General features: G+C 44.9%; 2 protein-coding genes across 2 annotated transcripts in view; one reads left to right on the top strand and one right to left on the bottom strand.

Moving 5' to 3' along the window:
- The first annotated feature begins 7,849 nt into the window (after positions 1–7,849).
- On the top strand, positions 7,850–9,709 carry NANOS1 (nanos C2HC-type zinc finger 1). The gene has a single exon (XM_070482405.1). It carries the CDS (start codon positions 8,001–8,003, stop codon positions 8,874–8,876), a length of 876 nt encoding a protein of 291 aa, XP_070338506.1. The 5' UTR covers positions 7,850–8,000; the 3' UTR covers positions 8,877–9,709.
- Positions 9,710–13,079: 3,370 nt separating this feature from the next.
- EIF3A (eukaryotic translation initiation factor 3 subunit A) overlaps positions 13,080–26,997 on the bottom strand; it is a 33,508-nt gene continuing 19,590 nt past the window's right edge. Inside the window, exons 15-22 of the mRNA XM_070482383.1 lie at positions 26,351–26,473; positions 25,395–25,548; positions 24,620–24,804; positions 20,522–20,610; positions 19,188–19,876; positions 16,180–16,405; positions 15,188–15,369; positions 13,080–14,312 (exon numbers count right to left, since the gene is read on the bottom strand). Of these exons, the coding sequence (XP_070338484.1) occupies positions 14,083–14,312; positions 15,188–15,369; positions 16,180–16,405; positions 19,188–19,876; positions 20,522–20,610; positions 24,620–24,804; positions 25,395–25,548; positions 26,351–26,473 (1,878 nt within the window). The 3' untranslated portion in view covers positions 13,080–14,082. The remainder of the gene's footprint in view (positions 14,313–15,187; positions 15,370–16,179; positions 16,406–19,187; positions 19,877–20,521; positions 20,611–24,619; positions 24,805–25,394; positions 25,549–26,350; positions 26,474–26,997) is intronic.

The raw sequence follows: 26,997 nt of genomic DNA, 5'->3' as shown, positions 1-26,997 counted from the left end.
TCAAAATGATCCACAGCATGGGAGATGGAGTGAAGAACAGGTGTGGGGACAGATAAAATAAGATGAGTCATGTATTCAGGGGAAATTGGGTTAGGCTTCATTATACTATGACCTTTACTTTTGTCGTGCTTGAAATTGGCACAAGTTAAAAGATATTAAAGTTCGAATCTTCACCCTCCTCTTGAATAATACAAGGATTTGAGAGCACCTCGCTCCAGTCACTCCCTCCTGACGGGCACGCCACTGTTGCCAGGTATTTTTGCTGGACTTGGCTGTTTGTTTTAACCACAAACTAAATAACATCATCATTATTCTTCTAAGTTTGTTTAAAGTACCCCACACACTGCTTCCTTTGCTTACCATTTCCTCTTGCAACTCTGACCCTTCCCCTGCAATCGCTTTCCACCTGCCTGAGAGACGGACACACACACACTCACACCCTTCTCGGAGGGCTCCCTCACCCCGCAGCCTCCCTGTACTGTGTCAGAGGAAATCTAAATTCACCAGCCCAGCTGACCTCGGGATTTGCTAAGGTCTTGGGACCCAAGACACACCTGAGCATGTTGGTTGGAGGCCCCTTGCCAAGGGATCCCACAATCCTCTGTACCCTTCCTGTGGGAGGCCAAATAATGGCCCCAAAAGATGTCCAGATCCTAATTCCCAGTACCTGAGAATACATCACCTTACATGCCAAAGGGGAATTAAGGTTCCAGGTGGAATTAAGGCTGCTAATTAGATGGCGTTAAAATAGGGAGATTAGCCTGGATTATCCAGGTGGGTTCACTGTAATTACGAGGATACTTAAAAGTGGAAGAGGGAGGCAGAAGGAAAAACAGAGACAGCAGCGTGAGAAGGACTTAACGTGCTGTTGCCAGCTTTGAAGAAGCAAGGGGGCCGGGCGCCAAAGGAATGCAGGCAGGTGGCCTCCAGCAACTGGAAAAGGTAAAGAAACAGCTTCTCCCCCAGAAAGGAACACAGCCCTGATTTTAGCCCAGTGAGACCCGTTTCAGACTTCTGACCCCAGAACCATCAATTAGGGAGCTTCAGCTCAATTAGCGAGACACTACGGAAATAAGTGTGTGTTGTTTTAAGCCACTATGTTGGTGGTAATTTGTTACAGCAGCAGCGGGAAACTAACACAGCTCCCACCAAAGCCCCATCACCTGCTTGCTTGCCTGTGGCCCAATTATGGAGAAAGCCCCATGCTCAGAGGGATGTCAGTCTCAGTCACCACTCAGTCCCAGGTGTCAATGGTGAATAAATGACCTTTAGAACTGGAAAGGACGAAGACATCTCTTAGGCCACTCAATTCTCTGAAATGAAAGAAAACTGACGTCCAGAAAAGAGAAATGACTTGCTCGGGGCAACTCAATTTACACCAACCTAGGCCACCACCCTGCTTTCTGGTCACTAAGCCATAGAAGCTCCAGGACAGACACATCTGCCAGCTCATGGACAGGCACCTCAGGGCACCAGAAACCCCTAGGGAACTCGAGACAGCTGGGATAATGTAAGGGCAAGTGAGGGAAGACTGGGAGATGTCTAAAATGAGCAGTCTTAGAAACGTTAATCCCAACGGAGCCACCAATCCACCTGTAACCACCAGGGCGGAACTGCGCCCGGCACCCGCCTGGTCAGCTCAATGAGGAGGCGCTTGCACCTGAGGCCTCAGAAAGGCTCGCAGGCACCTGGCTAAGAGCCAATGTGAGGCCTGCTTTCAGGAAGCTTAGCGTTTCACACCTCCACCCAGAGCCAAAGCTTTGAACTTTTGGGCGAATCAGGAAAAAGCACTTCTTCCACAGACATCTTTTTCCATCCATCAGAAAATTGTCATAATATACTGATTCCACTAGAAAAAGATACTTTAGGGCTGGCCCAGTAGCATAGTTGTTAAGTTTGCATGCTCTGTTTCCGGGGCCCAGGGTTCGCCAATTCAGAACCCAGGCGCAGACCTCTGCACCACTCATCAAGGCATGCTCTGGCAGCATCCCACATACAAAAGAGAGGAAGACTACCTCAGATGTTAGCTCACGACAATCTTCCTCAACCAAAAAGAGGAAGGTTGGCCACAGATGTTAGCCCAGGGCCAATCTTCTTCACCAAAAATAAATAAATAAAAAGATACTTCACTCCAGATCTGCCAGAAAACTATTGTAGATTCACTCATATACATTTTACCATGTTTATGAAATGAAAGCCTCCCCCTTAGATGGGAAGCTCTTGTGCAGGGCACAAGCTGCAGAACCATACACAGCGGCCCTATTGGCAATCTGGTCTCATCCCCTTCACTGACCTCATCTTTCCCCCACCCCCACCTCAGCCCTCAGACCCACTGGAGAAAAACCTTGACCTTAGAGTTCACCATTTTATGTAGAACTCCTCCACTAGGGGCCCCACCTTTCACTCCCTTGCAGACAGCAGGGGTTGAAGACAAGAGAAGGCTGATGGCCATTTAGGGAAGCACATGAGGAAGTGAGGGGGCAGGACATAGTGAATTCTAACAGAATGACTGTCTGTGGTCAAGGAAGCGCGGCGGCTCCCAGTACAGGCCTTGGAGAAATGCCACCCACTAACGAGCTGGGCACACTTTTAGCCTCCCCAAACCTCACTTTCCTTCTTGTGAAATGGGTATCATAGGGCTGCTGGGAGGACTGAAGAAATGACAGGAGTTCCTGTTCAGCGCCTTGCAAGGGCTCCCACCTGCAAGCTACAATGATTCATTACTATTATCATCAGCATCACCAGCCCCAGGACATCTGCCTTTCAGGCTGTCAGCCTCCAGGCCTATCCTACTTTAAACAAAATTGGGACAATCCAGATTTCTAACAGAAATCACAGGGCTGGGAGGAGAGAGGGTGTGTCACAAAGAGAAAGCATTACTCCTGCACTAAAGGACCCACCACTGGATAAACAGACTTCTAAACGGAGTTGGGGGGCCACCTCTGACACAGTGGGGAATGTGCCCAGTTGTGCCCCCACCAGATCCTTGCATGGCCTCTTCCTGCCCCCTCTGACCCCTCCTCCTGGCCAGGCTCCCCCATCTGGGCCCCAGAAGCCCCGTGGCCAGAGGATAACCACTGCATCTGAGAGGGTGCAGGCCCAGCTTTGGAGCGAGGGGGACACAGGGTTAAGCCTGAGGCCTGCGGCTCACGAGCTCTTCAGTCTTCCCTTTACCTCTAACATGAGGCTGAGGCAGCCGCCGCCTCCCGGGGCAGCTGTGAGGGGCTGGAGGATATGGGAGTGCTGTCTCAAGCACCTGGTCTGATGGTGGCATCATTACGATGACTCTCAGCTGGGAGTCAGTACTCAGCACGAGGCAGCGTGGATGAGGGACGAGACACCATAAAGTCCCTGTTCTCAGTTCTGTGTCCTTCCAGCCTTTGTCCACACGCACACACCATTCAGACATGGGGGTCACCTCCCTCAGGCCAGAATACTGTATCCTACTTTTTTGACAGAAGTGCCAAATGCATTTTTTTTCATAGTACTACACATTCCAATCAGAATGAATTCAGCTGCAAGTAAAAACACTTGGCTTGTAGTGGCTGGAACAATAAAGACATTTAATTATCTTGTGTAACAAATCACCAAGTCATCAACAAAAATGTCCCGAGGTTTTTTTTTTTAATATGTAACTTTTGTGGTCGGCCACCACCAGTTTGCCAGCTTTTTGTCCTTAAGACTTGTCACCTCAGGGCTGCCTCAGTTCCACAACCTGCTGGTGACCAGAAGATGGTGAGGCTCCTGGTCCTTCTTTTTTTTTTTTGAGGAAGGTTAGCCCTGAGCTAACATCTGCTGTCAACCCTCCTCTTTTTGCTGAGGAAGACTGGCCCTGAGCTAACATCCGTGCCCATCTTCTATTTTATATGTGGGACACCTGCCACAGCTTGGCTTGCCAAGCAGTGTTATGTCTGCAGTGGGGATCCAAACCGGTGAAGCCCGGGCCACCGAAGCAGAACATGCGAACTAAACCGCTGCGCCACTGGGCCGGCCCCTGTTGGTCCTTTTTTTTCTTTTTAAACAATGGAACAAACTCCCCGCAGAGTCCTGACAGACCTCCCCTTATATCTCAGGCACCAGAACAGGGCTACCAGCCCTCCCCTAACTCAACCATGCCCAAGGGAAACGGGATGTTTCTGTGGGCTTCCCCCGTCACAGCTCATCCTCTAAGGCAAGGAGGGACTCGCCCACAACTAGAGTAAGTCAGCAAGAAGGGGAAAGTGGCTGCCACTTTACAGGATTAGCCCCCTTAAGATCAGAGGAAGGAGCTGGAGAGCAGAGTGCTTAAGTCCCTCGTCCAAGGCCACATGCGACTTTGCAGAAGAGCCAGGATGAAAACCAGCAGCCCATCCCTTGAGCACGTGGCTTCTCAACTTACTGTGGTCAACTCTAAGTCCCCAAGGGGCAGGAGTCCCATCTCCAGGACTCTCTAAGCTTGGCCAGAGGCATGATATGGAGAAAGTCAATGCCATCACAGAAGAGAGCCCCCACGGTGCCCAGATGCCCCTCACCACCTCCCAGCCCCAGGGCTGGGGAGCGAAAGCACTTCCTGTCCCTCCACAGAGCCCAGCAAGCAAGGCAGCAGGAGCCCGGAGCCTGACAAACAGCATCTCTGTAGCTGCCTGGACACCCGCCAACGTGCCTCATTCCCCAGGGCTGACCTCATGTTTCTGAAGAGCCTCAAGACGCCCGAGGCCTGTGTGCTGCCTCTCGTGGTTCAGTTCTGCTGCCAGCAGAGGAAATGGCCCGCCTGGAGGCTGGGGGCAACGGAGAGGTGGAAATGCAGAGCCCAGGCAGTCCTCCCAACAGCCACCCCCACCCTGCCAGAGCCTTCTGCCTGTGCCACACAGGCCCTCTTCCAGAAGAGACTGAGCAAGACCCTCTAACCTCTGCGCTGAGGCCTGTCCTGACCTGTCTTCCTGCCCCCACCAATCTGAGGGTGTCCCTTGAAGAAACTTTCACGCTCTGGCTATTTCTGTTTCCTTTCAGACTTCTGGAAAGGGAAAAAAGGCAGGCAGGCTTCATCGAGGTGCTAAGAACATCTCTGAAGTCAGTTCCACCACCTCAAAGAGAGCTGGAGAGCTCATGGCCAGGCTGAGGCCCGTGCTTAGTGACAAAAGGAACTGCTTATTTAACCCAAAGCTGGAGCAGGCACCCACTCGGAACTTTCAGTGGTCACTAACAGCAAAGACTCTCAGCGTACTGGCCAGAATGGGCTGGGACGCACCAGCCTTCACACACTATGCCTCCACTTCCAGACATTGTTTACCGGGCCAACACCGACCGCAGGCAAGGCCGATGGCAGATCAGGTGGGCGGCCTGGGGAGGCAGCCTGTAGCTAGACCCCCAGGACACAGGAGCTCCCTTCCACCTCTTTCCAGGGCACCTCCATGCCATGATCACCACCCACCCACGCTGCAGCTCCACATCAAGGCATCTGTTCTTATTCCGGTTCACTTAGAAGTTTTATTCCCCTCGTAAACCCACAAAGGCTAAAAATCACGTGGGGAGAGGGAAGAAGACCTCACTTATTTCCTTCCTCTCTTTGGCCTGACCAAGGGGGATCAGACACGGGAGCCAGCGGTTTTAAACTTTCCTTGCAGAAGTTTTTCTCAGAACGGTGGCACTTACTCCTCAGAGCTTGAAAAGCCTGCATACCTTGAAAGCATGCGGGCTGCAAGGCTGCGCGAACAGAGTGGAATTTTCCATTTATAGAATAATAATCTTCATACCACTCTAGGGGCCGGCGTTTTCATGGTAAGAGCTCAGAGTTCAGTGTCAGCAAACCTGCACGCGTCTGCAGGGGCCCCACGCCATTCGGGCTCTTTTATTTATTTTTGGTGGGAGAGGGGGAGGAAATAAAGGAATGGCTTTTTAACTTGAGTGCCAACACAAACTTGAAAAAGGAACTGGGTTGGCAAGTGCAGAATATTACTGTCTGGTTTCAGGACCTAAATCAACCATTAGGGAGTAGGAGGTGAGGAAGAGACAGAAAAACATACCTTCAAGCCCTCACGCGGACAGGTGGCCAGCACAGGCATCGCGTTACCGCCTCAAGTCCTTCCCGGTGCTGCCACCTGGCCCCTAGATTGCTCCCGGAGGGCAGGGGCCCAAGCCAAAGGCACATGGCCCCAACTCACTGCTCTTCTTTCAGTTTGCCCTGGTTCTACACTTGATTTCTGCTGATGCAGGCACACTCATAGTCTGAAATATCTTCAGGGACCATGGTGTAGCAGGAAGGCCACCAAGCCAGGTGTGATGGGGCCTGAGTCCTAATTCTGGCTGTCACATATTCACCGTGTGACCTTAAAGAAGTCCTTCTCTTGTCTGGGTCTCGTTTTCTTCATCTGTAAAGTAAGATTGGATTGAGTGATCCCAAAGGTCCCTCCCACTGCTGAATTCTGATTCACGCATTCATTCTAATGTTAACTGGTGCCAGCACTAGGTTCTGGGCATCCCTGCCAGGCCATTCTAAACCCACTGGGCACAGGCAGATGCGGGAGCATGGCTTCACGCCTAATGAGGGCTGCCGGCACCAGCCACCCGTCTCCTTGTTTCAATAGCCATAGCACGTCCAGAGAGGGGCAGGAAAGCCCTGCCCCATGGAATCCCTCTGCCTGCCAGCCTGGCCACCACAGGGGGCACTTTCCCGGGCCCACAGAACCCTGCAAGGAACTTCCCAGTACCTAAAACCTTTCCTAATTTTCATTTTTTAAGAAAAAGTGTTGTTCCTTCTGCTAGGAAGGGCATGACCACCTCGCATCCTCCTAATCAAAACTCTTTTGATTTTTTTTCTATCTTTACAAAAACATCTTATTCATTTCAAAGTATTAAATTGGGATACTGAGTATGTTTTGTTTTTCAAATTGCACATACACCCCACATGTTAATACAGCCCCCCGGGGATGAGGAGCTTCACACACACACACACACCAATCACTGTCCGAGGGCTGGAAGATTTTCTGGCCCAGTCCCCACCCCTACCTAAGTCACCAGCTAGTGGCCACCCAGTCTCCGAACACCTGTTGGGAAGCGGCTGCGCGCCCGCCGTGGGAAAGCGCTGCGTCCCTCCACTACTTACGAGGGCAAGAACCATAACCTCTCCGCACCTCAGAGGTCTGTGCAAGGATTTCACCCAGTTGAAAGCTCCCCAAAGCACTGTGCAAACGGAAGTTACTGGGTTGTTGGGCCGCTGTGACTTGAACACTGCATCCTTCGATCGCGCCAAGTCCTGCCTCCCCACAGCTTTTCTTGCTGATGCTGGTGAGAAAGAGGGAGGAGGGGAGAATGGGCTTCTCACTTGAAAGTTGGTCCTGGGGCACTGAGGCTGGGAGGTGGGTGCGTGAACCTTGGGGCATTCCCCCACAGCCATGCCTACTCCGGCCCTGGCGAGTCTCACCACCAGGCTGAGGGAGACCGAGGCCCGGTCACCTGTTCCAAACCCAGAGCACAGCACTCAGGCGAAGACCGGGCCCAGCAGCCGTCCCCCTGGGTCCTTCAGCTTCTACTTTCCCCTCCCCTCGCGTCCCAGCTGCGCGGGCAGGGCACGCCCCCTCCCCGGATTCACCAATCAGCGTCCGGAGCGGCGCCCGTGGCGCAGGGGGGCCCTGGTCGGCAGCCAATTAGCTCCGGGGCCCGAGGCGGCGCCTTGCCCGCCCCCTCCCAGAATGAAAGCCGCCCGCAGCTGCCGAGGCTGGCGCAGCGCGGGGCGCGGGAGCCGCGCGGGCCGGAGCGGAGCGCGCGCACTGGCCGCCCGCCCGCCCCCGGCGCGCCCGCTTCCGCTCCGCCTCCGTCCTGGGCGCAGGCGAGGTGGCCCGGGCGGGGGAGCGCAGGGGGCAGGGCCGCGGCGGTGAGGCCGGGGGGCGGGGAGGAACGGGGCCCGATAAAAGGCGGCGAAGCGGCCCCACCCCGCGGCAGGCCGGCGGGCAGGCTCCGCGCGTCCCTTCCGTCCGGCCCGCGCCGGCGGCGGGGAGGCGGCGCGCGCGGCCCGCAGCCCGCCCATGGAGGCTTTCCCCTGGGCGCCCCGCTCGCCCCGCCGCGGCCGCGCCCCCCCGCCCATGGCGCTCGTGCCCAGCGCCCGCTACGTGAGCGCCCCGGGCCCGGCGCACCCGCAGCCCTTCAGCTCGTGGAACGACTACCTGGGGCTCGCCACGCTCATCACCAAGGCGGTGGACGGCGAGCCGCGCTTCGGCTGCGCCCGCGGCGGCGACGACGGCGGCGGCGGCGGCGGCTCCCCGCCCTCCTCTTCCTCCTCGTCCTGCTGTTCTCCCCACGCGGGGGCCGGGCCCGGGGCGCTGGGGCCGGCGCTGGGGCCGGCCGACTACGACGAAGACGAGGACGACGACAGCGACGAGCCGGGGTCCCGGGGCCGCTATCTGGGGGGCGCGCTGGAGCTGCGCGCGCTGGAGCTGTGCGCGGGCCCCGCCGAGGCCGGGCTGCTGGAGGAGCGCTTCGCGGAGCTGAGCCCGTTCGCCGGTCGCGCCGCCGCCGTGCTGCTGGGCTGCGTACCCGCCGCCGCCGCCGCCGAGACGGCGCCGCGCGACGAGCGGGCCCCGGCGTGGGCGCCCGAGCCCCGGCTGCACGCCGCCTCGGGGGCGGCCGCCGCCCGGCTGCTCAAGCCTGAGCTGCAGGTGTGCGTGTTCTGCCGGAACAACAAGGAGGCGGTGGCGCTCTACACCACCCACATCCTGAAGGGACCCGACGGGCGAGTGCTGTGCCCGGTCCTGCGCCGCTACACGTGTCCCCTGTGCGGCGCCAGCGGAGACAACGCGCACACCATCAAGTACTGCCCGCTCTCCAAAGCGCCGCCGCCGCCCGCCGCCCGCCCGCCGCCGCGCAGCGCCAGGGACGGCCTGCCGGGCAAGAAGCTGCGCTGAGGGCCTGGGCTCCGCTCTGCTGCTCGCTGACGCCGCCAGGGTCGCCGCCTGCCCACCCTCTCTGTTTTGGTCTGCGCACCGTCTCTCCCTCGCTGTTGGGGAGGCTTGGAGCTTGGGAGTTGGCTCAATTTGGAAAGTCGTCTGTTTTTTTCAACGCAAGCCGGCCGGCCGTAAGGAGTACTTTTCTGTCCAAGAGCGGTTGAGACTAGACGCTGAAATCTTGATTTCTCTCTCGTTTCTGGTTTGTGCACGTCCAGACGGTGAAGGCTGGGTATTCCACGTACTGAAATACGGCAATTTAGAGGCGCTGTTTATTTACTATACGTCGACCTATTTTAGATGCGCATCAGTATGAAATTGTCTCATTCTAATCTTGGATGTTTAATTTTACGAATGGAGGCACTTTACTAGGTCTAGAATATTTTTTTAAAAGCCTCTTGACTGAACTTAAAACGGGATTTTAAGGAATGTCGGCAAAATGACTTTTATTGTTTGAAACAATATTTCTTAGTTGTCCTTAATCATCTATTCTAATTTCAGGTGAAGCAGGCCCCTAGTGGCATCACCGTTTTGAGAAGTTTGAAGGTTCAGTATTTTCCAGTATTAACTTGGATGGGTATCCTTCCTTGTGGCTTGTTTCTGTCCTGGCTGGAAGTGTAAAAATGCACAATCTGTAGCAGGTAGAATACAGCTCCTCATCCTTTTATGTACCAGATCTTTATTACTGAACTAGCATTTTCCACCTTTAAAAACTGTGCCAAGTTATAATCATATTGTGTATACACTTGGAAATGGTGCTGTTTAAAAAAAAAACTTGTGTATTTATACAGTAACAGTATATGAATTCATTAATCTTGCCTATAACTTTTGTTACTTGGCCTTTTGTCTATGCACCCACCCCCCATGTGCAGTCTTATAAAGAGACTTGTAATATTAAGATCAAACAGGAACAGCATTAATTCACCCTGAATTGCTCAGTTTCAGGGTTCTTAGCTCATTCCAGCTGTTGCCTCTCAGACTAAATGGAAGATTGGAAGATGGAATCCTTTGAGCTCTGGAAGGTTAATGTAATAACCTCTATTCAAGAGGGTTCCACACTGGGCTGTATCGGCTTTAGGCACATGCAGTCCTCAAACCAGAATAAGCTACTAATTAAAGGAACTAATTGTGGAGTGGGGCTTGGAGACAAGGAACGCAGCCCCTCTCATATTCCCATTCTCACTGGAAGACCTGTTTCTGGAATCCCACGAGTTATCCATAAGTGAGATTAAACCTGATCCTTGGGCAAAAGTTCTTAACTCCTACTTTACCTCCCACCCTACTTTTAAATCCACCATGCCGAATGCCACAAAACAGAAGTGAATTAAGATGAAAGCATCTGAAATACACAAAATGCATCACTGAAAATTCCTGCAAGAGATTGGCTCTGAGTATATAAAGATCTCAGTAGGAGAGTTTAGAGCTATTAGAGGTTGAACGTCCATGTTAAACAGCAAACTCCCTCCACAGCAAGCTAGCTGGGTTTGAACACTTCTTTGAAGGTGTAAGAGAGGCTGGGGCATATAGCACTGGACAGCTGTGAGTCTTCTGGTCAAAGGAAGGAACATCAGAACAAGGGGGTGGGGCAGGCAAACTGTTTCTCTGCCAGGAAAAAATAATCAACTCTCGCTAGTCTAGCCCCAGACCAGAGAACTTCAGATATGACTAGACCTAAACTTAAGTAGCTCAAAAAAACCATGTAATTACTTCTCGTTTTGCTAGGAAATATGCCAGATTAAATTATTTTGCTTTTTGGGTGGTTTTCAGGACAATACGAATTCCTGTGACCAGTGGGAGCACTGCTGTGTTCTGACTTTTCAAGTCACTATAAACACATCGGTGCGTTCTCCAGGACAGGAAGACGCAGGCAGCTACTTGGCATTTTTAAAAAGAGCCAAATTACAGACAGTTCCCAGGTCTCAGGGATGAGGTTTTTAACATCTTCAACATGAGAATCCCTCGGTGAGGGGATGTGCTTAATATGAACTGGACATTCTGACACCATTACTGTTTCAGCTGAACTGGGAACATGGTGAACGTGGAGTTGAGATCTTGAAGCCAGGGGATTACTGGGCAGGTATCCAGAAGACCCTCAACTAGTCAGACAACCATTATATTAAAAAGCACTCGGGATCAGCGCCCCTCAAATTTGCCTCAGTTTTCCAGCTAACATAAAATTCTGGGGGTTAAAAGATGAACAGAATACTACTACAGTTAATTTTCTACAGACCTCTTATTAAAAGTCTATCAACCACATTAACACATTTAAAAGGAACCTTAGCATTCTCAATCTGAAACAAACTTGCAAAATTAAATTCAAGGTAAAGAAACCCAATTTTTCAAAGTTTAAAAGCGACAAAATTACCTTGCTTTCCTAAGAACATGCTGCATATTTGGCTAAAAACAAAACGATGTATGGAATCCTCAAAAGAGCTTTACCAAATCTAGAGCGACAGATCAACCTGCCTGTCCTGTAGAGACATTTCCAGTGGCTTTTAATTTGAATTTTAATCATCCTATGAAGTCCTTTTTGGAAGCTGCAGAATTATTTACTTTGATTACAACTTTTGGCACAGATTTATAAGTAAGCCAAAATTATATCACAAATATATGTGTACTTCAAAGGAAAGCAAAGTTTCAGAGTTAGTCCTAACTTTCTAGTCTGTTCTTAGCCACAACTTGAAGAACATTCCTTCCATAATGTCCCATATATTTCAACTAGACCTGTAAAATTACAAATCAATATACAAATTCTTTGGTAAAAAAACAAAACGCAAGTAGTCGCTAACAAAAAATCCCACGGAGATGCATGCCACCCGCCTCCTGATAGCCACTACGGAAAAACTAATGGGACAGAGTCTTTGTTGGGCTGCTGTCTCTACCCTCAGATCTCTCCATATTAACAGCAGTGATATTCTCATTTAAAAATGCAGAAGCCACGGGGAACATGGAAGACATTTTAGCACAGCAGTGAGTAGGCTGGTTGTTAGCTTTCCTCTGACACCTGTGCATAAATACTAGAGGATGAGGGCAGGGTTGTGAGGCCTGAAGAGTAGAAACCCAAGAGCAGGATCACACAGAAGCAGAGCTGCCTGTGCTGAGTCTCAGCCTGTGCTCTGGATTCCGACTCGCAGGACAAAGACTTTATTTGGGAGGACAGTATGTCTGGGAAAGTATCTGGGCAGGAAGGGTGGGTGTGCACAACAGCCTGGAAACCTAACCATCAGACGTGCATCCATAACTCATCTAAGCAATCAGCTTAAATGAGCTGTCCTGTTGGGGCCTGTGATGTCACAGGTACAGTCCCCTACTAACTTAAGACTCATAGCGGGGCCAGCCTGTGGCGCAGCAGGTTAAGTTTGCATGTTCTGCTTGGGGCAGCCGAGGATTCGCCGGTTCAGATCCTGGGTGCGGACCTACGCACCGCTTGTCAAGCCATGCTGCAGCAAGCGTCCCACATAGAAAGTAGAGGAAGATGGGCACGGATGTTAGCTCAGGGCCAACTTCCTCAGCAAAAAGAGGAGGATTGGCAGCAGATGTTAGCTCAGGGCTAATCTTCATTAAAAAAAAAAAAAGACTAAGAGCAAGTACTGCCCCAAGTTCTTTTACTCATTACAAAAGAAAAGGCCCTCTCCTCACAAAAGACCGTTAAGACCACTTGTTGAAATACCAGATATTAAGAAGGTTAAATGTTTTAAAAAAGTGGTTTCCATCACTGGTAACGTCAAACACAAAAAGCTGCATCTGATTAGTGAAAATAAAAAAGCATCAGCACTCCCTCTTCTGGCCTTACAGCTGTACCAACAGGAATTCTCACCACTATGAGGAATAATGTTAAGTGCCTACAGCCACTATAAATCTGCAACTCACATTCCCTGATGTTATGATTTTTCTAATTTCAGGGGAAAATCTAAAATGGTACACCCACACACACATCACGCATAAGAGCTCACAGAGAAGACTACGGAGTTCCTCGATTAATAAAGGAGGACATCTGAGGGGAAATATCCTAGCCACATTTGCTTTCTGTTATATTTAGATTATCTTTGATACAAAACACTGAGACAATTAATAACACTGGCAAAATAGAAGTAAACTCAACTGAATATGCAAACTCACCATTAGAAACAAAACACTGATTATAACCACAAATCAACACTGAGAGAAATTCGGTAAGTATTTTATTTATCATTGAAGAAAAAACACAGCAGCAAGTTCTGTGTTGGCTTCAATAAGACCATATAGTTAATCTTTAACATAGCTACTACACTCCAAAATTGAAGTCAACAGTCATTACTACAAATTACTTGTTGAAAGAATCTATCCTGAAGAGAAAGGAAATTAGGAAAAAGAATTTAAACAATTCCTCCAAACCACACATTTATAAATATTGTCATATTTAAAATGCTTGAAAGGCATGAATTCTCCATTAATGGAAAAGCAGTTTGCTATTGGCAACAGAAAAAAACTCAGCAATAGTTTACCAAAAGCTTTGAAATTTAAAAGCTCTAACTGTTTTTGGATTCACACTTGAACAGTTCTTGTCATTAATAATGACTGCAAATTGCTTTATACTCACCTTCTCTCAAGTAAAATCTAAAGAAAACCCCACTGTATCCAACATTTGTAATGTTTACTGCATGTATAGTGAACATAAAAACTTCCTAAATGTAGTTAATAGTAAATACCTCAAAGTACCTAGAGGTAATGTCTCAACTGCTAATGGTGTGACAACTGTTCCAGCTCCCTGCTTTAAAAGTCTTCAAACATATTTTCTGTAACAGAATCTTACCTCATTCCAAATTAATATCAGATATTTCAAAATCAAAAGAAAAAATATCAGTTCTATACCCAAGATACAGGTGTTACTCGATACCTGAAGGATTCACATTTCAAATTTATTTTTTAATTTTTCTTTTTTGTAAACAAATGATTGATGAAATAATGCAACACCTTAAATTCCAGAAAATGGCATGGTTTTCCAGCTTTCTGTGGATACGGTGCATGATCAATCTATTATATAGGATTAATACAAGTTCATGCTTTTTGTGTTATGGTGAGACAACATTAAAGAATCCAATTTAGACTGGTTGAAGCACAAGTCTAATGATCCGCGAATGTGATCAAACCTATGTGACACATGAGTTCGAACCCATTATCTTGAGACTTAACGTCGTACCGTGGTCCATCCATCTTCATCAGTCTCATTTTTAGTACGACGAAGAGATTCCCTATCTTTCTCAGCTCTCCATGAGGCCTTCTCTTTCTCGCCATCTCTTTCTCGGTCTCGGTCTCTTTCTCGGTCTCTTGAAAGAGCTGGGGGAGGAACACGACGAGGGGCGTCCCGCTCTTCCGCCCGCTCATCTTTCCTGTCATCAGCACGTCTCCAAGAACTTGCTAAAAAGTTTAATGAAAAGAAAGAGAGAGAGAGAATAAGCCTGTACTGTATTCTACTGGCTAAGACTAAACAAAACTTAAACAAAATGGAATGCCTCCAATTACTGAGAAATCCTGTACTGCAGATAATGATATACAATCTCCATTAAAAACCAATAAAAGCTAAATATATTTCAATCATTTTGATACAACTTCAAAACAACATATGGACTTTAAGAGAGGTAATTCAAATTTACAAATGAGAAGAAATCACTGGCCTGGGAAGTGTCTTGATTGGTTAAAAAAAATTTACGATAAGGTGACAGAAATCTGGCTGGCTGAAAATTTTAAAATAAAAAGGATTTTTGGCTCTTATTGAAAAAATTTTCACATCAAATTAGCCATTAGAATATTTTTCATAATGGCTATATAACAGAAGAAATACCCTTTTAATCCAGTTGTACAAAGAAAACATTAAAAGCTTGTAAGACAACTCCTTACTTAAGTGCAATGGTCATTTTAAACATTAGAAGTATTTTTTACTAAAGTTTCAATTGGTACAATTTAAGAGAAAGAATGTTTTACACTTTGTGCCCATCTACCAGAACCTTACTTTTAAATGATAGAATGCTTCCTCGTTTACATAAACATTTTAATCAATATATATTGCTTACTATCCAATTTAATCAAGTCTACCACTATACTTTGAATTTAGAGATAAGCTAACTTCACACAGCAACCATGGAGTAAGTTTATGAGAACTGTGAATTCTAAATTGAATAAATATCTATTATTTTTGGTGTTCATACAAATTTATGAGGTTATTAAACAAAACCCAAAATTCCCCCAGAAATTATGCTTGTCCAATAGTTCACAGTTGTGTAGAATATCCTTACCTTCTTCACGTTCTGATCTCAAAGGAGGTCCTCTTCGGTCTCTGTCATCTCGTCTTTCTCTCAGATCACGGCGATCATCTCGCTCACGACGACGGTCATCCCGATCCCTATCGTCACGGCGACTCGAATCTCTCCAGCTAGAAGATTCTTCAGCTGGTCCTCTTCTCCAGCCACCTTCATCCCTGCAGGCATTCAAAATGCTATGTTAAGTTCTGTTGTTAGACTACACGGGTAATTATAATATGAACATATATAACATGAATATATCATATCCAAGTTGGTGCTCAAAAAAGTTTACAAATGTAACAAGGATGAAGTTTAAACTCTTAACTTGATCTCAATCTGATGCTGCAGGTGTGGAGGTCAAATGAGGACATCTGGATCTGTGCTGTCCAACACAGTAGCCATTACCCACATATGGCTACTTGAATTTAAATTAACTAAAATAAAACCAAGACATGCCTTCAGTAGCCATAACTATACTCCAAATGCTCAACAGCCAAACCTGACTGCTGGCTACCATACTGGCCACTACAGATATGGGGCGTTTTCATCCTTGCAGAAAACCGTATTGAACGGTGCTAGTCTAGACTTATTAGCACAGAGCCACTTTGACCAGAGGAAGCAGGCTAGAACTGTTACTACTATTAAAAGTAAAGGGGCTTTTAATAATTTAAGGGCAATAAAACTGACCTAAGCCACAGGGAAAAAACAATGGACTGGTAAAGCTACCTTGACTGGTTCCATTACCCAAGAGTTATACAACCTGTAGACAGCCACACAGCTCAAGCCTCTACTTTCTCACTTTAAGAGGGAACTGGTTCAATTAGATGACCGCTAAAATTTTTTTAAAATCTACACTATGATTCTAATAGATAAATTTCAGAGGGGTGGCTAAGAAGCACCATTTCCCAAAAATAGTTGGGAATACACAGAACAGTATTTAAGAGAATCTTAACTAACTCCACAAATAGTTTTAATGAGTATCAAACCTGGGTCGTCTGAAGCGATCCTCTCGATCCCCATCTCTCTCTCTGTCCCTTTCTCTCTCTCTGTCTCTGTCTCTATCTCTTTCCAGGTCCTTGTCATTCTCATCACGATCTGGATTCTCTCTCTCTCTCTCTTTTTCTCTATCCCATTCACGTTCTTCTGATGGTCTCGATTCTCGAGGTGGACCCCAACTCTCTTCCCTGGCTTTTTCTTTCTCTCTCCATCCACCTATTTTTTAAAGAAGCAAAAGAATTTTTCCGCTCAAGAAACAGACTGAAAGATCTTAATGTTGACATCAATGCATCACCATTCTAAATGTGGATTTAAGACACACCAACCTCATTTAAAACAAAAAACTAAAACCATTTATCACATTTCACAGAATCACCAGCTCCTATTTATGACCACCTATCATTGTTTTTCTAACTTACAGGAACATATAACATATAAGGAACTTACACAACCTGCATTAAGTGTTCTGTATGCAGAGATTTCAAGTATAAAAATCTGATCTGATGGTAAACAGACAACTCATTTAAGCAAAAAATAAAGGATGAGGGGTAGAATCTAGATTATAGAGCCCCATTATGAGTTCATTTGTATCTTGCAACATTTTCATAACCTTTATAACCAAAAAGACCATCTTTTCATATTCCTGCCCTCCCCCATTTACCACCCATTCAGTCAATGATAAATCCTCTGACCTTTCCCAGTATCTCACTTAGCCACAGGATGTCCCAATCTAGAAACAAACAAATGAACGAACACACACACATACACACACACACACACACACACACACACAAGGGCTAAAGGAGCAGAGATTTCAAATTAAAACATATTATATCTGCAAGGCTATAATTAGTACTCTCACCAATATTTATGTTACCATGTGTCACAGCACTAGTCTAAACCCTCTGCCTGTAAATTCAGTCCTAGCCACAGCTCTAAGTAGATTATTCCACACTTGCTAAAATTTGTAACCCAGAATTAACATTTGAGGACTTTTACAGTCACGTGCAGACACATGCAGAGTAGCAAACTACTTGAGTCGCCTGACAAGCAGGTTCTCAGCTGAGGTCCAACAAGGCAACACTGTGACTTCTTGCTGCAGCTCTCACGTTTTAAACAAGTGTCCTTTGGGTGGTCTATTTTAGTGCCACATTTTCACATTTTTGTGCCTCTTTTTGGTGATTTCACTGCTTAAAATGGCCCGCAAGCATAGTGCTGACGTGTTGTCTAGTGTTCCCAAGCACAAGGCGGCAATGGACGTGCCTTAGGGAGAAAACACGTGTTAAATAAACTTCATGCAGGAGTAAGTTACAGTGCTGTTGGCCGTGAGTCCAATGTTAATGAATCAATATTATATAATAAATAAGGTACCTTTAAACAAAAACACGTAAAACAAGGTTATATATTGATTGGTTGACAAAAATGTTGTGACTAGAGAGCTCAGAGGAACCTAACCTTGCATTTCCCCTAGGAGCAATGGTTCAGTATTTACAGCAACTTTATAAAACATAACTATCATGAATTAATGAGAATCTACTATACTATCATCTCCATTTTACACGTGGCACAGAAAAGTTAAGTGGCTTGCCCAAAGTCACACAGCTTGACAGTAGAATGAAGTGAGACTAGAAGAGACAGAGCATACCACAGAATGACTAAGGGTAAAGGCAAGGAAGCTGCTCACTGAAATTTGCATTTAGAACAGACTGCTCTGGTTATTGTACAAAGACAAGAATTAGAGGTGGGAGAGCCAGCAGAGACCAGTAGCAACAAGAGTTCAAATTAAGAATGATGGTGGTCCAGACCCGAGTACACATGTAGGGGGAACAGAGAAGTGGGTGGATTTAACGAACATTGAAAAGGTAGAATTGAACTAAATGATTTAACATAAAGAATGAAAAAGAGAGCAAAGGAGAACTCTCAAATTTCCAGCTTATACAACTGGATGGACAGTGGTGCCTCTGGAGAAGCAGCTATGTGTGTATGCGTGTGAATTCAGACAGGTTGAGTTTGACGTGTCAGTGACACTTCCAGGTAGAGACGTGCTCTGTGCAGTATGCAGGTGGAAATGTAGGTCTGAAGGTAAGGAAAAAAGCCATCTGGAGAAGATAGTAACAGAAGTCACAAACTTGTACACAATTGCTCAAGAATAATAAAACATGAAAAGATAAGCAGGCCCAAGACTGAGAAAGTAAGGAAATGAGCTCCTCCCATGAACATAATCCCATGGCTGGCAAGAGCACAAATGTTTACTAAGTATATTTTGTTTGTCATTATTTATCTAGAGGAGGAGGCTGGTCCAGAACAGAACCTAAAGAACACCGATAATTAAGAGTGGGCACAGGAAGAAGAGAAGCAGCCAACAAAGCAGAAAGAAAACAAAGCACGTGGCATCACTGAAGTAGAAAAAGGGGTGCAGTTATTTGTTTTGGCGTGTGGGATTATTTCAGGTAAGCTTTTGGTCACTACAGATATTCAAGAGAAAAAGACCAGTTTATGTAGAAACAAATAATACAGCCCAGTCTCTGTCATATAGCCATTAAAATTTCACTTTTTTTCAGTTGAAAAATAGTATTTTGTGAGCCAGCCCTGATGGTCTAGCCGTTTAAGTTCAGCAGGCCTCACTTTGGTGGCCCGATACAGTTCCCTGGCGCAGAACCATACCACTCGTCTGTCAGTAGCCATGCTGTGGCAGCAGCTCACAAAGAACTTACAACTAAATATACAACTATGTACTGGCGCTACGGGGAGGAAAAGAAAGAGAGGAAGATTGGCAACAGATGTCAGCTCAGAGCGAATCCTTCCCGGCAAAAAAAAATTTTTAATTTAACAACCAAAATATAAGTAGTCGTTTGAGCTGTTCCTTGTTTGAAATAACCTACTACCTATCATCTATAGAATAGTGGAGATTAGCTGGTGTAAAATTTCACTATTTGTAAACACACCAAACAGAGTCTACAAAGCATCCAATCCAGTTTTCTGAATACCAGAATTTTACCTGGTTTGACAAATGGTCTCCAGGGACCAGGTCTTGAGTCGTCACCCCTTCTGGGCATCCGATCATCATCAACCCGTCTTGAGATCCGATCGTCATCCATGTTTCTCCAAGGGCCCCTGTCATCATCTGCACCACGCCTGGAAATTCTATCATCATCAGTACTCCTCCAAGGTCCTCGATCGTCATCCAACCCACGCCTGGGACCCCGGTCATCATCCAACCCACGCCTAGGACCCCTATCCTCGTCAGCATTACGCCAGGATGACCGCTCATCATCAGCACCTCCTCGCCTCGGCCCCCGGTCCTCATCCATCCCACGTCTTGGTCCTCTGTCCTCATCGGCTGTTCGCCAGCTTCCTCTGTCCTCATCCAGTCCTCGTCTAGGTGGTCTGTCATCCTCCACATGACGCCAGCTTCCCCTGTCTTCCTCACCAATTCGTCTGGGAGGCCTGTCGTCATCTGCATTACGCCAGGAAGGCCGGTCATCGTCTGCCCCCCGGCGAGAGAACCGATCTTCATCAGGAGCACGTCTAGGGCCTCTGTCATCATCCATGCCACGGCGAGGAACCCGATCATCATCTGGTCTAAGGGAAGACTCTCTCTCTTCATCATCCCCCAAACGCCTTGGTCGATCCTCATCTCTTCTATGAGGCCTCTCCTCATCCCGCCCTTCTCCACGTCTCCACTCCCTATAGAGCAACAAGCCAAACATCTTTAAGAGTAAAATTTCTAAAAAGAAAAATCCTTTTGGGAATTACTTAACTTGCTTTTAAAAATCACTTTAGCCTAAATTAATTAATCCTGGTCCTAAAAGAATATGTTCTCCTAATAAAAAATAACATGAAATCCAAATGTTACATGAACAAATAAACCAATAAGCAGACAACTGCCTTAAAAAGGTATCTGCACTTTACCAGAATTACCTTGGCAGTTTATAAATCTGTTACTATGAGCTTTCAAAACTTAATTTCTATGTAGGATATGACCAGCATTCTCACCTATCATTAGTAGTCATTTTAAAGGATGGTTTGATCTACTTAAGAAATTTAAAGGAAAAGAAAAATACATTATGGAACTGTTCATACTCTAACCTAAATACTATTCAATTATCGAATAAAAAAATCTAAAGCATGTATTTCTCAAAATGCTTAGAAGTCAGTAATTACAACAGTGTTGAAGTAAACAATGAAAAACATTTGGGTAAGAGACATGCACATAATTCTTCATGGCTTTCCTTTCCCCACTCCTACAGAATGAACCAAATTAGAAAACACTAACAAGAGATTAACAGGACCCTATAACTAGGTAGTACTATTTTCCTTAACTCTACTTACTTCTCTGGTGGGCCTCTTCTCCACTCAGAATCTACTTCAGGTCCTTTTCTCCATGTGCCTTCTGAATCTCTATCTCCCCAACGAGAGTCCTACATTGACCAAAGTTAATAAGAGGCGCTACATTGGCAACACTTATTACAACTACTGGTATTACCATTCAAACGTTTTTGTACTTACATTAATATTAAAATAATCTTAGGTCCTTAAATATAAGTTTTAAAATTCTGTTTCTTTTTTAACCTGAAATCAGACTGACAGTACAGTGAAACAGGTATTCTCATGTATTGTGGGTGGCTTTATAAATTGATAAAACAGCACTTGAAAGCAATCTGGCAGCATGCCCCTGGAAGTGTCTACATATTTCCTTTGACCTAGAAATTCCCTTTTGAGAGTATGTGAAAAAAGCCCAGTGCCCCAAAATGTACATCATAGTACCTACTAAACAAACAGAGATAGAGCAAATGCAATGTCTAATAGGGGATGGTCACATTAACAGTATTACCCTCTTTAAAATATTATGCTGTTATTAAAAACTATGGAAACAATGTGAAGATAGTCAATACCCTGAAAGTGAAAATGTATATCTGGTACAACCTTTGTAACAGGCAATGCCTACAACATTAATCACTGACACCTCAGACACAGCTTGACTGCTCCTACAAAGGGTAACAACCTAAGGGCACAAATCAGATAAGGAAGATCGCTCAGAAAGATCTAAAACTAGATCTAGGGGTGGGATTGGGAGGACTAAAATAAAAACCTAATGAAGCTGAGAATAACTACAATCCCAAGTAGGTATACAAGAGGATCATTATTTAAATTTTAAAGAGTATCTTGGCAACAAAACCCTCTAACAACAACTAACACTAACAAGCAGTGAAGGACAAGAATGGTGAGATGATAAATCATCTGCCATCACAGCTCCTGACAACTCTGTGTTGTCTCTTATAATGGGGGTTGTTTAAGAGACTTTCCCAAGTGAACACTGTGGGAGAAAATAGGAACTCAACTGTCACTGTAACCTATGGTCACTACAATGCAGGGAAGGTCAGTGCCCAGAAGATCAAGTTTCTCCCACCCTGCAAATTAAACTCAACAAATAACTCAAGCTATTAGATTTTACTACAAATATTAGAACCTCAAAAGAAATTATAGGAACAGCTATGATAGCCTTTAAACAAAGAGAATTCTAAAAAATTAACGTGTTCGCCCCCAATTTTTAAGTCAGATGATATATCAACAGCAGACTAGGCCCTGCTGATGAACATATAAATTGCACAGGAATCTCAGAACCAGTTACAAAAGGAGAACAGATGAAAAGAACAAGTGAAACCCTAAAAGATACAAAGAACAAGACTTTGAAAGGTCAGAATAAAGGAGAAAAAAAATTCCCTAAGCTAAAAAAAACTCAAACTTCTCTAAGCTAAGTAAATTGAATCCTCTGACTGAAAGGACGCATGTGCAAAAAACAGTCTTGGTGGTAAACTCCCTTTACCCCATAGACAGAAAATTCTAAAAGCTTCCAAGGAATAAGAGTATCTACAGAAGTAACAAGACCAAGATTCTCATGGTCCCCCTGACGCTGTTCACCGTGTACTAAGTGAGCACAGGTCTCTATACTTCTGAGGGAGGAGGATGCTGAACTGGCCAAAACACTGAACCATTGTTCAACTGTAACACGAAAACAAAACCCCTCGTGAGACATATACAAAGACATTCTGGAAAAAACTTAGAAGACATACAAAACAAAAAAATTTATCTGCAAGGGGGAACAAGGGATACAGTGTAAACATATCTGAAACTAAAACATGTTTGCCGATATGGCTGTAAAACTGGTAAATGAGCCCTAAAGAGAGAACATCTTTTAATCCCCTGAGGCAAAAACATTCACCTTTTTGAAACAAAAGGTAAGTAGAAAAGGCATGTTCAGAGTTTCGGTTTGTTCTAAAGAGACAGAAGAGTTCTCAAAATTTAGAGACTGTGGAAGTTTAGATAGATTTTTGGAAAAAAACTGATGGTAATCACTAAAAGAGTAGAGAAAACAAAAAAGAACCAAGAAAAGTTCATAAATTTGGCTTAAAAAAGGAAGCGCTGGCAGGGACATGTAAGCAAATAAAAAGCTCCAAACCAAACATTAGGAATAAAACCAAATATAATAGTTACCACGTTAAATGTAAATATATAAAATTAAAGACTCTCCAATCGAAAGGGAAGGTGGGGAAGGAGGGAGCACAGAACAAAAACAGAAGGTTGAAAAACAACAAAAGAATAAACACAGGCAGATTTGCAGAAACTAAAAGAAAAAAATCAGAAACCCATAATCATAGGTAAGTTACCTCACTTCCTTCAGAAGATAAGGTAAATTAACAAGATGTAGCAAATTATCACAACAGCTCTTATTTCATACATACACACAGAACTTTGTACCCAACAGAAAGGAATATTCATTAAGAAATCCGACGATGTTTTGGGACACAAGGGAAAAATGTATTAAATTCCAAAAAATCAGAAATCATACAGGCCATATTCACAGTTAACAAGAAAGTAAACAGAAATTAACCAGAGTAACAAAACTAAAAGGAGTTAACAGAAATTAACAAGAGTAACCAAACTAAAAACCTATCTACATACATCATAAAACAAACTGGAGACTACAGAGATAAACAGCAGGTCCTCCAATAAAGATAAGCATCTGATGCAGGTATGGCACAGATAAACGAGCATAGAAAAGGCAGGCAAGAAATCCTCCAGTTACTTACCTCTTACCTTAAAAACTAAGCAATATTGTGTTTAAGGGGCAGCATGGGCACATCCCAGGGAAGACAAAGAGCATGCAGGTAGATGTCACGGACACAAGATAAGGCATAAAACTAGCTCAGAATAGCTAGAGTACATGTGACTAAGAAGAAAACGGTAACAAATGAAGCTAATAAAAAAAGCAGTAACCATGAAAGGCCTTCACTGCTACGGCACATTCTACCTGTGGCTCTAAGTAATGAGTGAATGTCAATCAAAGGAAGGTTGGAAACCCAAGAACCAGTGTAATGATTAAACATGCATTATGAAAAACCAAGCAGGCCACAACATAGAGGACAGTCTGATGCAGAGGGGAGATTATGATCAGGGGGAACAGTAAGGAGGGCAGTAAGTGATACAGCCAAAGGAAAAATCTGAATTCAGGCAGGAACGTAGGGATAGAAAGGAGAGGGGAGCGGTAGATTGATTAAGTGGGTAACATTGCCACCAATCAGGAGAAGGAATTAAAGAGACATAAGACAGGAGGAAACACCAGTCAGTTTTACATGAGTGCATATTATAAATAAATATTTAGAGGGGAGAGCCTGTTGGCAAAGCAGTTAAGTTTGTGCACTCCACTTCAGCAGCCCAGAATTCTCTGGTTCAGATCCGGGGCACGGACCTATGCACACCACTTGTCAAGCCATGCTGTGGCAGGTGTCCCACACTTAAAATAGAGGAAAATGGGCACGGATGTTAGCTCAAGACTAAATTCCTCAGCAAAAAGAGGACTGGTGGTGGATGTTAGCTCAGTGCTAATCTTACACAAAATAAATAAATAAATAGTATTATAGAGCAGCATTTGAACCACCCAGGAATACTGTTAAAACGCAGATTCTGATTCAAAAAGTTTGGCATTGGACCTGAGATTCTGCATTTCTAACAAGCTCCCAGGGAACGATGAATGCTGCTCATCCACCAGACTCATCTTTGAGTACCAAGGAGTTGGAGAACTCACATCAACCTCTTAATTCACAGCAACTCCTTTCAAGAAACAGAACAGTCTCTCTTCTATAGCCCTAATGAGTGTTATGAGAAATACTTAGTCTCATAAGGTTGTTCTTATAAAGATTCTAAACTGAAGCCTAGAAAAAATCCCAGCTTTGCTAAGACATGCCTAATTTTGCCCCCTGGGGACCCTTCTGTCTTTGGGAAGACAAAGCAGTACTAGACTTTAAAAGAAACGTGAACGTAACCGATTTAAAACACCAACCCCAGACACTGACAGATGCACTCACAGATGTATCATGCAAGAGAGGTGACGGATAAACACATCACATAAAACACAACGTCTACACTCACCTTTCTAGAAAGCGGATCATCACCAAGTCTTCTCTCTTCCTCCCTACGCCGTTCCCTTTCTTCAATCTCCATCTCCCTCTGGCGTTTTTTCCTTTCTACCTCTTCTAATTTCTTGACCCGCTCCTGATATTCTCGAAGCTCTTCCTCGCGCTTTGCCCGCTCAGCACGCTCTCTCTCTTCGCGCTCTACACAATGCATTAGGTTATAAAGTATGCCTCCTACACGCACCTTTCCCCTAGGGCTAGATCTACTTTTCTGGTATTAAACACGTGACACAATGTAGGAGGAAATTCTTTTTAAGAATTTTAAAACAGTTTACAATCAGCTAAAGGGAAGAAGACATTCAAGGAAACAGCATTGTGCCACTCATATTAACAGTTTTGTAACGACTTAAGAATATACTAGAATCCCTTCCCAACTCCTGAGCATCTGGGATTCCAGACAAAGGAAACTGACAGGCTTCATCTAGAATGTGTTCCTCAATAAATGCTACTACTACATAGACTACAGTGATAAAAATTAAAAGGCAATACTGATTTTTGAAAGAACATCAAAAGTGTGGAAATCAGCTGGCAGAGGATGTGACATCCTCATATAACAAACTGCGGACAACTAAAAGTTACATTCTCAGAACCTGAGAACTGGTTAGTTGCAGTTAAGAAGCCAATGATCCTCATTCCCCCTTCCTATATACTCTAAATACGGTTGCTCTGAATTGGACCTGACAGCACCCTTGTGTCATCAGACCTCAATCTTGGTCTGTAGGGTCGGTTACCTTTCAGCATTTGTTCTTCTGCCCTTCTCTGCTCCTCCTCTTCCTTTTCTCTATAGTAGGTTATTCTGCGTTCTTCTTTACGTTGCCTTTTACGTTCTTCCAAGCGATTATGCCTTTCTTCTGCTAATCGCTCTTCAAACTGTTTGAGTTTTTCCTGTAATTGAATGGTTACCAAAGGGGGGGAAAAATCAATTTTTTTGAAGAGCTACAAACTAGCAGTAAGTTAAGTTTACAAAAGCATCACAAGTTTCTTGGAAGCACAGAAAACAACTCACAAGTATAAGAACCAGAGTTTTCAAATGACTAAAGTTTTTTCCACAGTTTTTAAATTATGAATTGCAGACAACATTATCTATTCCTAGTGGGTCTATTTTTATACAAAATAAACTGAATCATTAAATTAAAACCTAAGAGTAGGATGCTGATCAAGGATTTTCCTTTCCGAATCAAACAGTAAATAAAGGCTCATACCAAAAGCAATTTTTCTGAAGATGATGATGATTAGCCCTGAGCTAACTGCTGCCAATCCTCCTCTTTTTTCTGAGGAAGACTGGCCCTGAGCTAACATCCGTGCCCATTTTTCTCTACTTTATATGTGGGACGCCTGCCACAACATGGCTTGACAAACAGTGCCATATCCGCACCCGGGATCTGAACTGGTGAACCCCGGGCCACTGAAGCGGAACGTGCGCACTTAACCGCTGCACCACCAGGCTGACCCCTCAAAAGCAAATTTTATGCAGTCCACTTTGACCTTCAGAAAAATTTGTTTATAGTGATGCTTGACTACTTAGCCTACAAAATATTTTCAAGAAATTTCCTATTAAAATGTTATTTAAATGACCATCACAAATGTTAGCTCAAGACAAAATGTACCCATGTTAAAGGAGAATTCTTAAGGCAAAACAAAAAAGCTCATGAATAAACGTTTCCCGTTTTGAAACCAGCAAGCTCACCTCATAAACAGACTGCCGTGCCGCCTTGAGTCGCATTACAAATAAATCTCTGTCTTCGAGCATTCGGGACATTCGATTCTTATGTTCAAGAGCCTTTTCGCGTTCCAGCTGCATAGTAGTAATCTGCAAATACGTAATACAAAGTCACATTTCAAAGCACTCATTATCTGATTACTAATTTACCTCAAATTCCTGAGATCATCTTGAATAACTGTAAGAAGCTCCTTTGCCCTTTCCATTTTCCTATAAAAATCGAAGGCTAACTCATCCATGCCAACACGTCCTTGGCAATCAAGGACAGAAGATGGACGAAAGAGTCTTGGGGCTTCTATAAGAAAGTTTTTGTTTAGCCTCATGATACCACAAATTTTTATAAAGACAAAACTATAATATAATGGTAAAACAAAATAATAAATACCTCATCTTAATAAGCACTATGGTTTACTTTTTAAAGGCATTTTCCTCAAAAACAACTGGAGGTAAAAGCAAGATAAACTGCTAATATAAGGCGGCTTTTCCTTTGGTGCTACAAGTGAAAAAATTGAAGGCTTCAGGGCAGAGACTGCAACAAATCATCTTAAGTATTTTATTTGGTCTGCAGCACGTTTCTTTTCCTAATTTTATACATTAAGAGAATCAACACAAAA

This window comes from Equus asinus, chromosome 2 (genome assembly GCF_041296235.1).
Source record: "Equus asinus isolate D_3611 breed Donkey chromosome 2, EquAss-T2T_v2, whole genome shotgun sequence".
NCBI lineage: Eukaryota > Metazoa > Chordata > Mammalia > Perissodactyla > Equidae > Equus > Equus asinus.
This window is presented reverse-complemented; position numbering and strand designations above follow the sequence as displayed.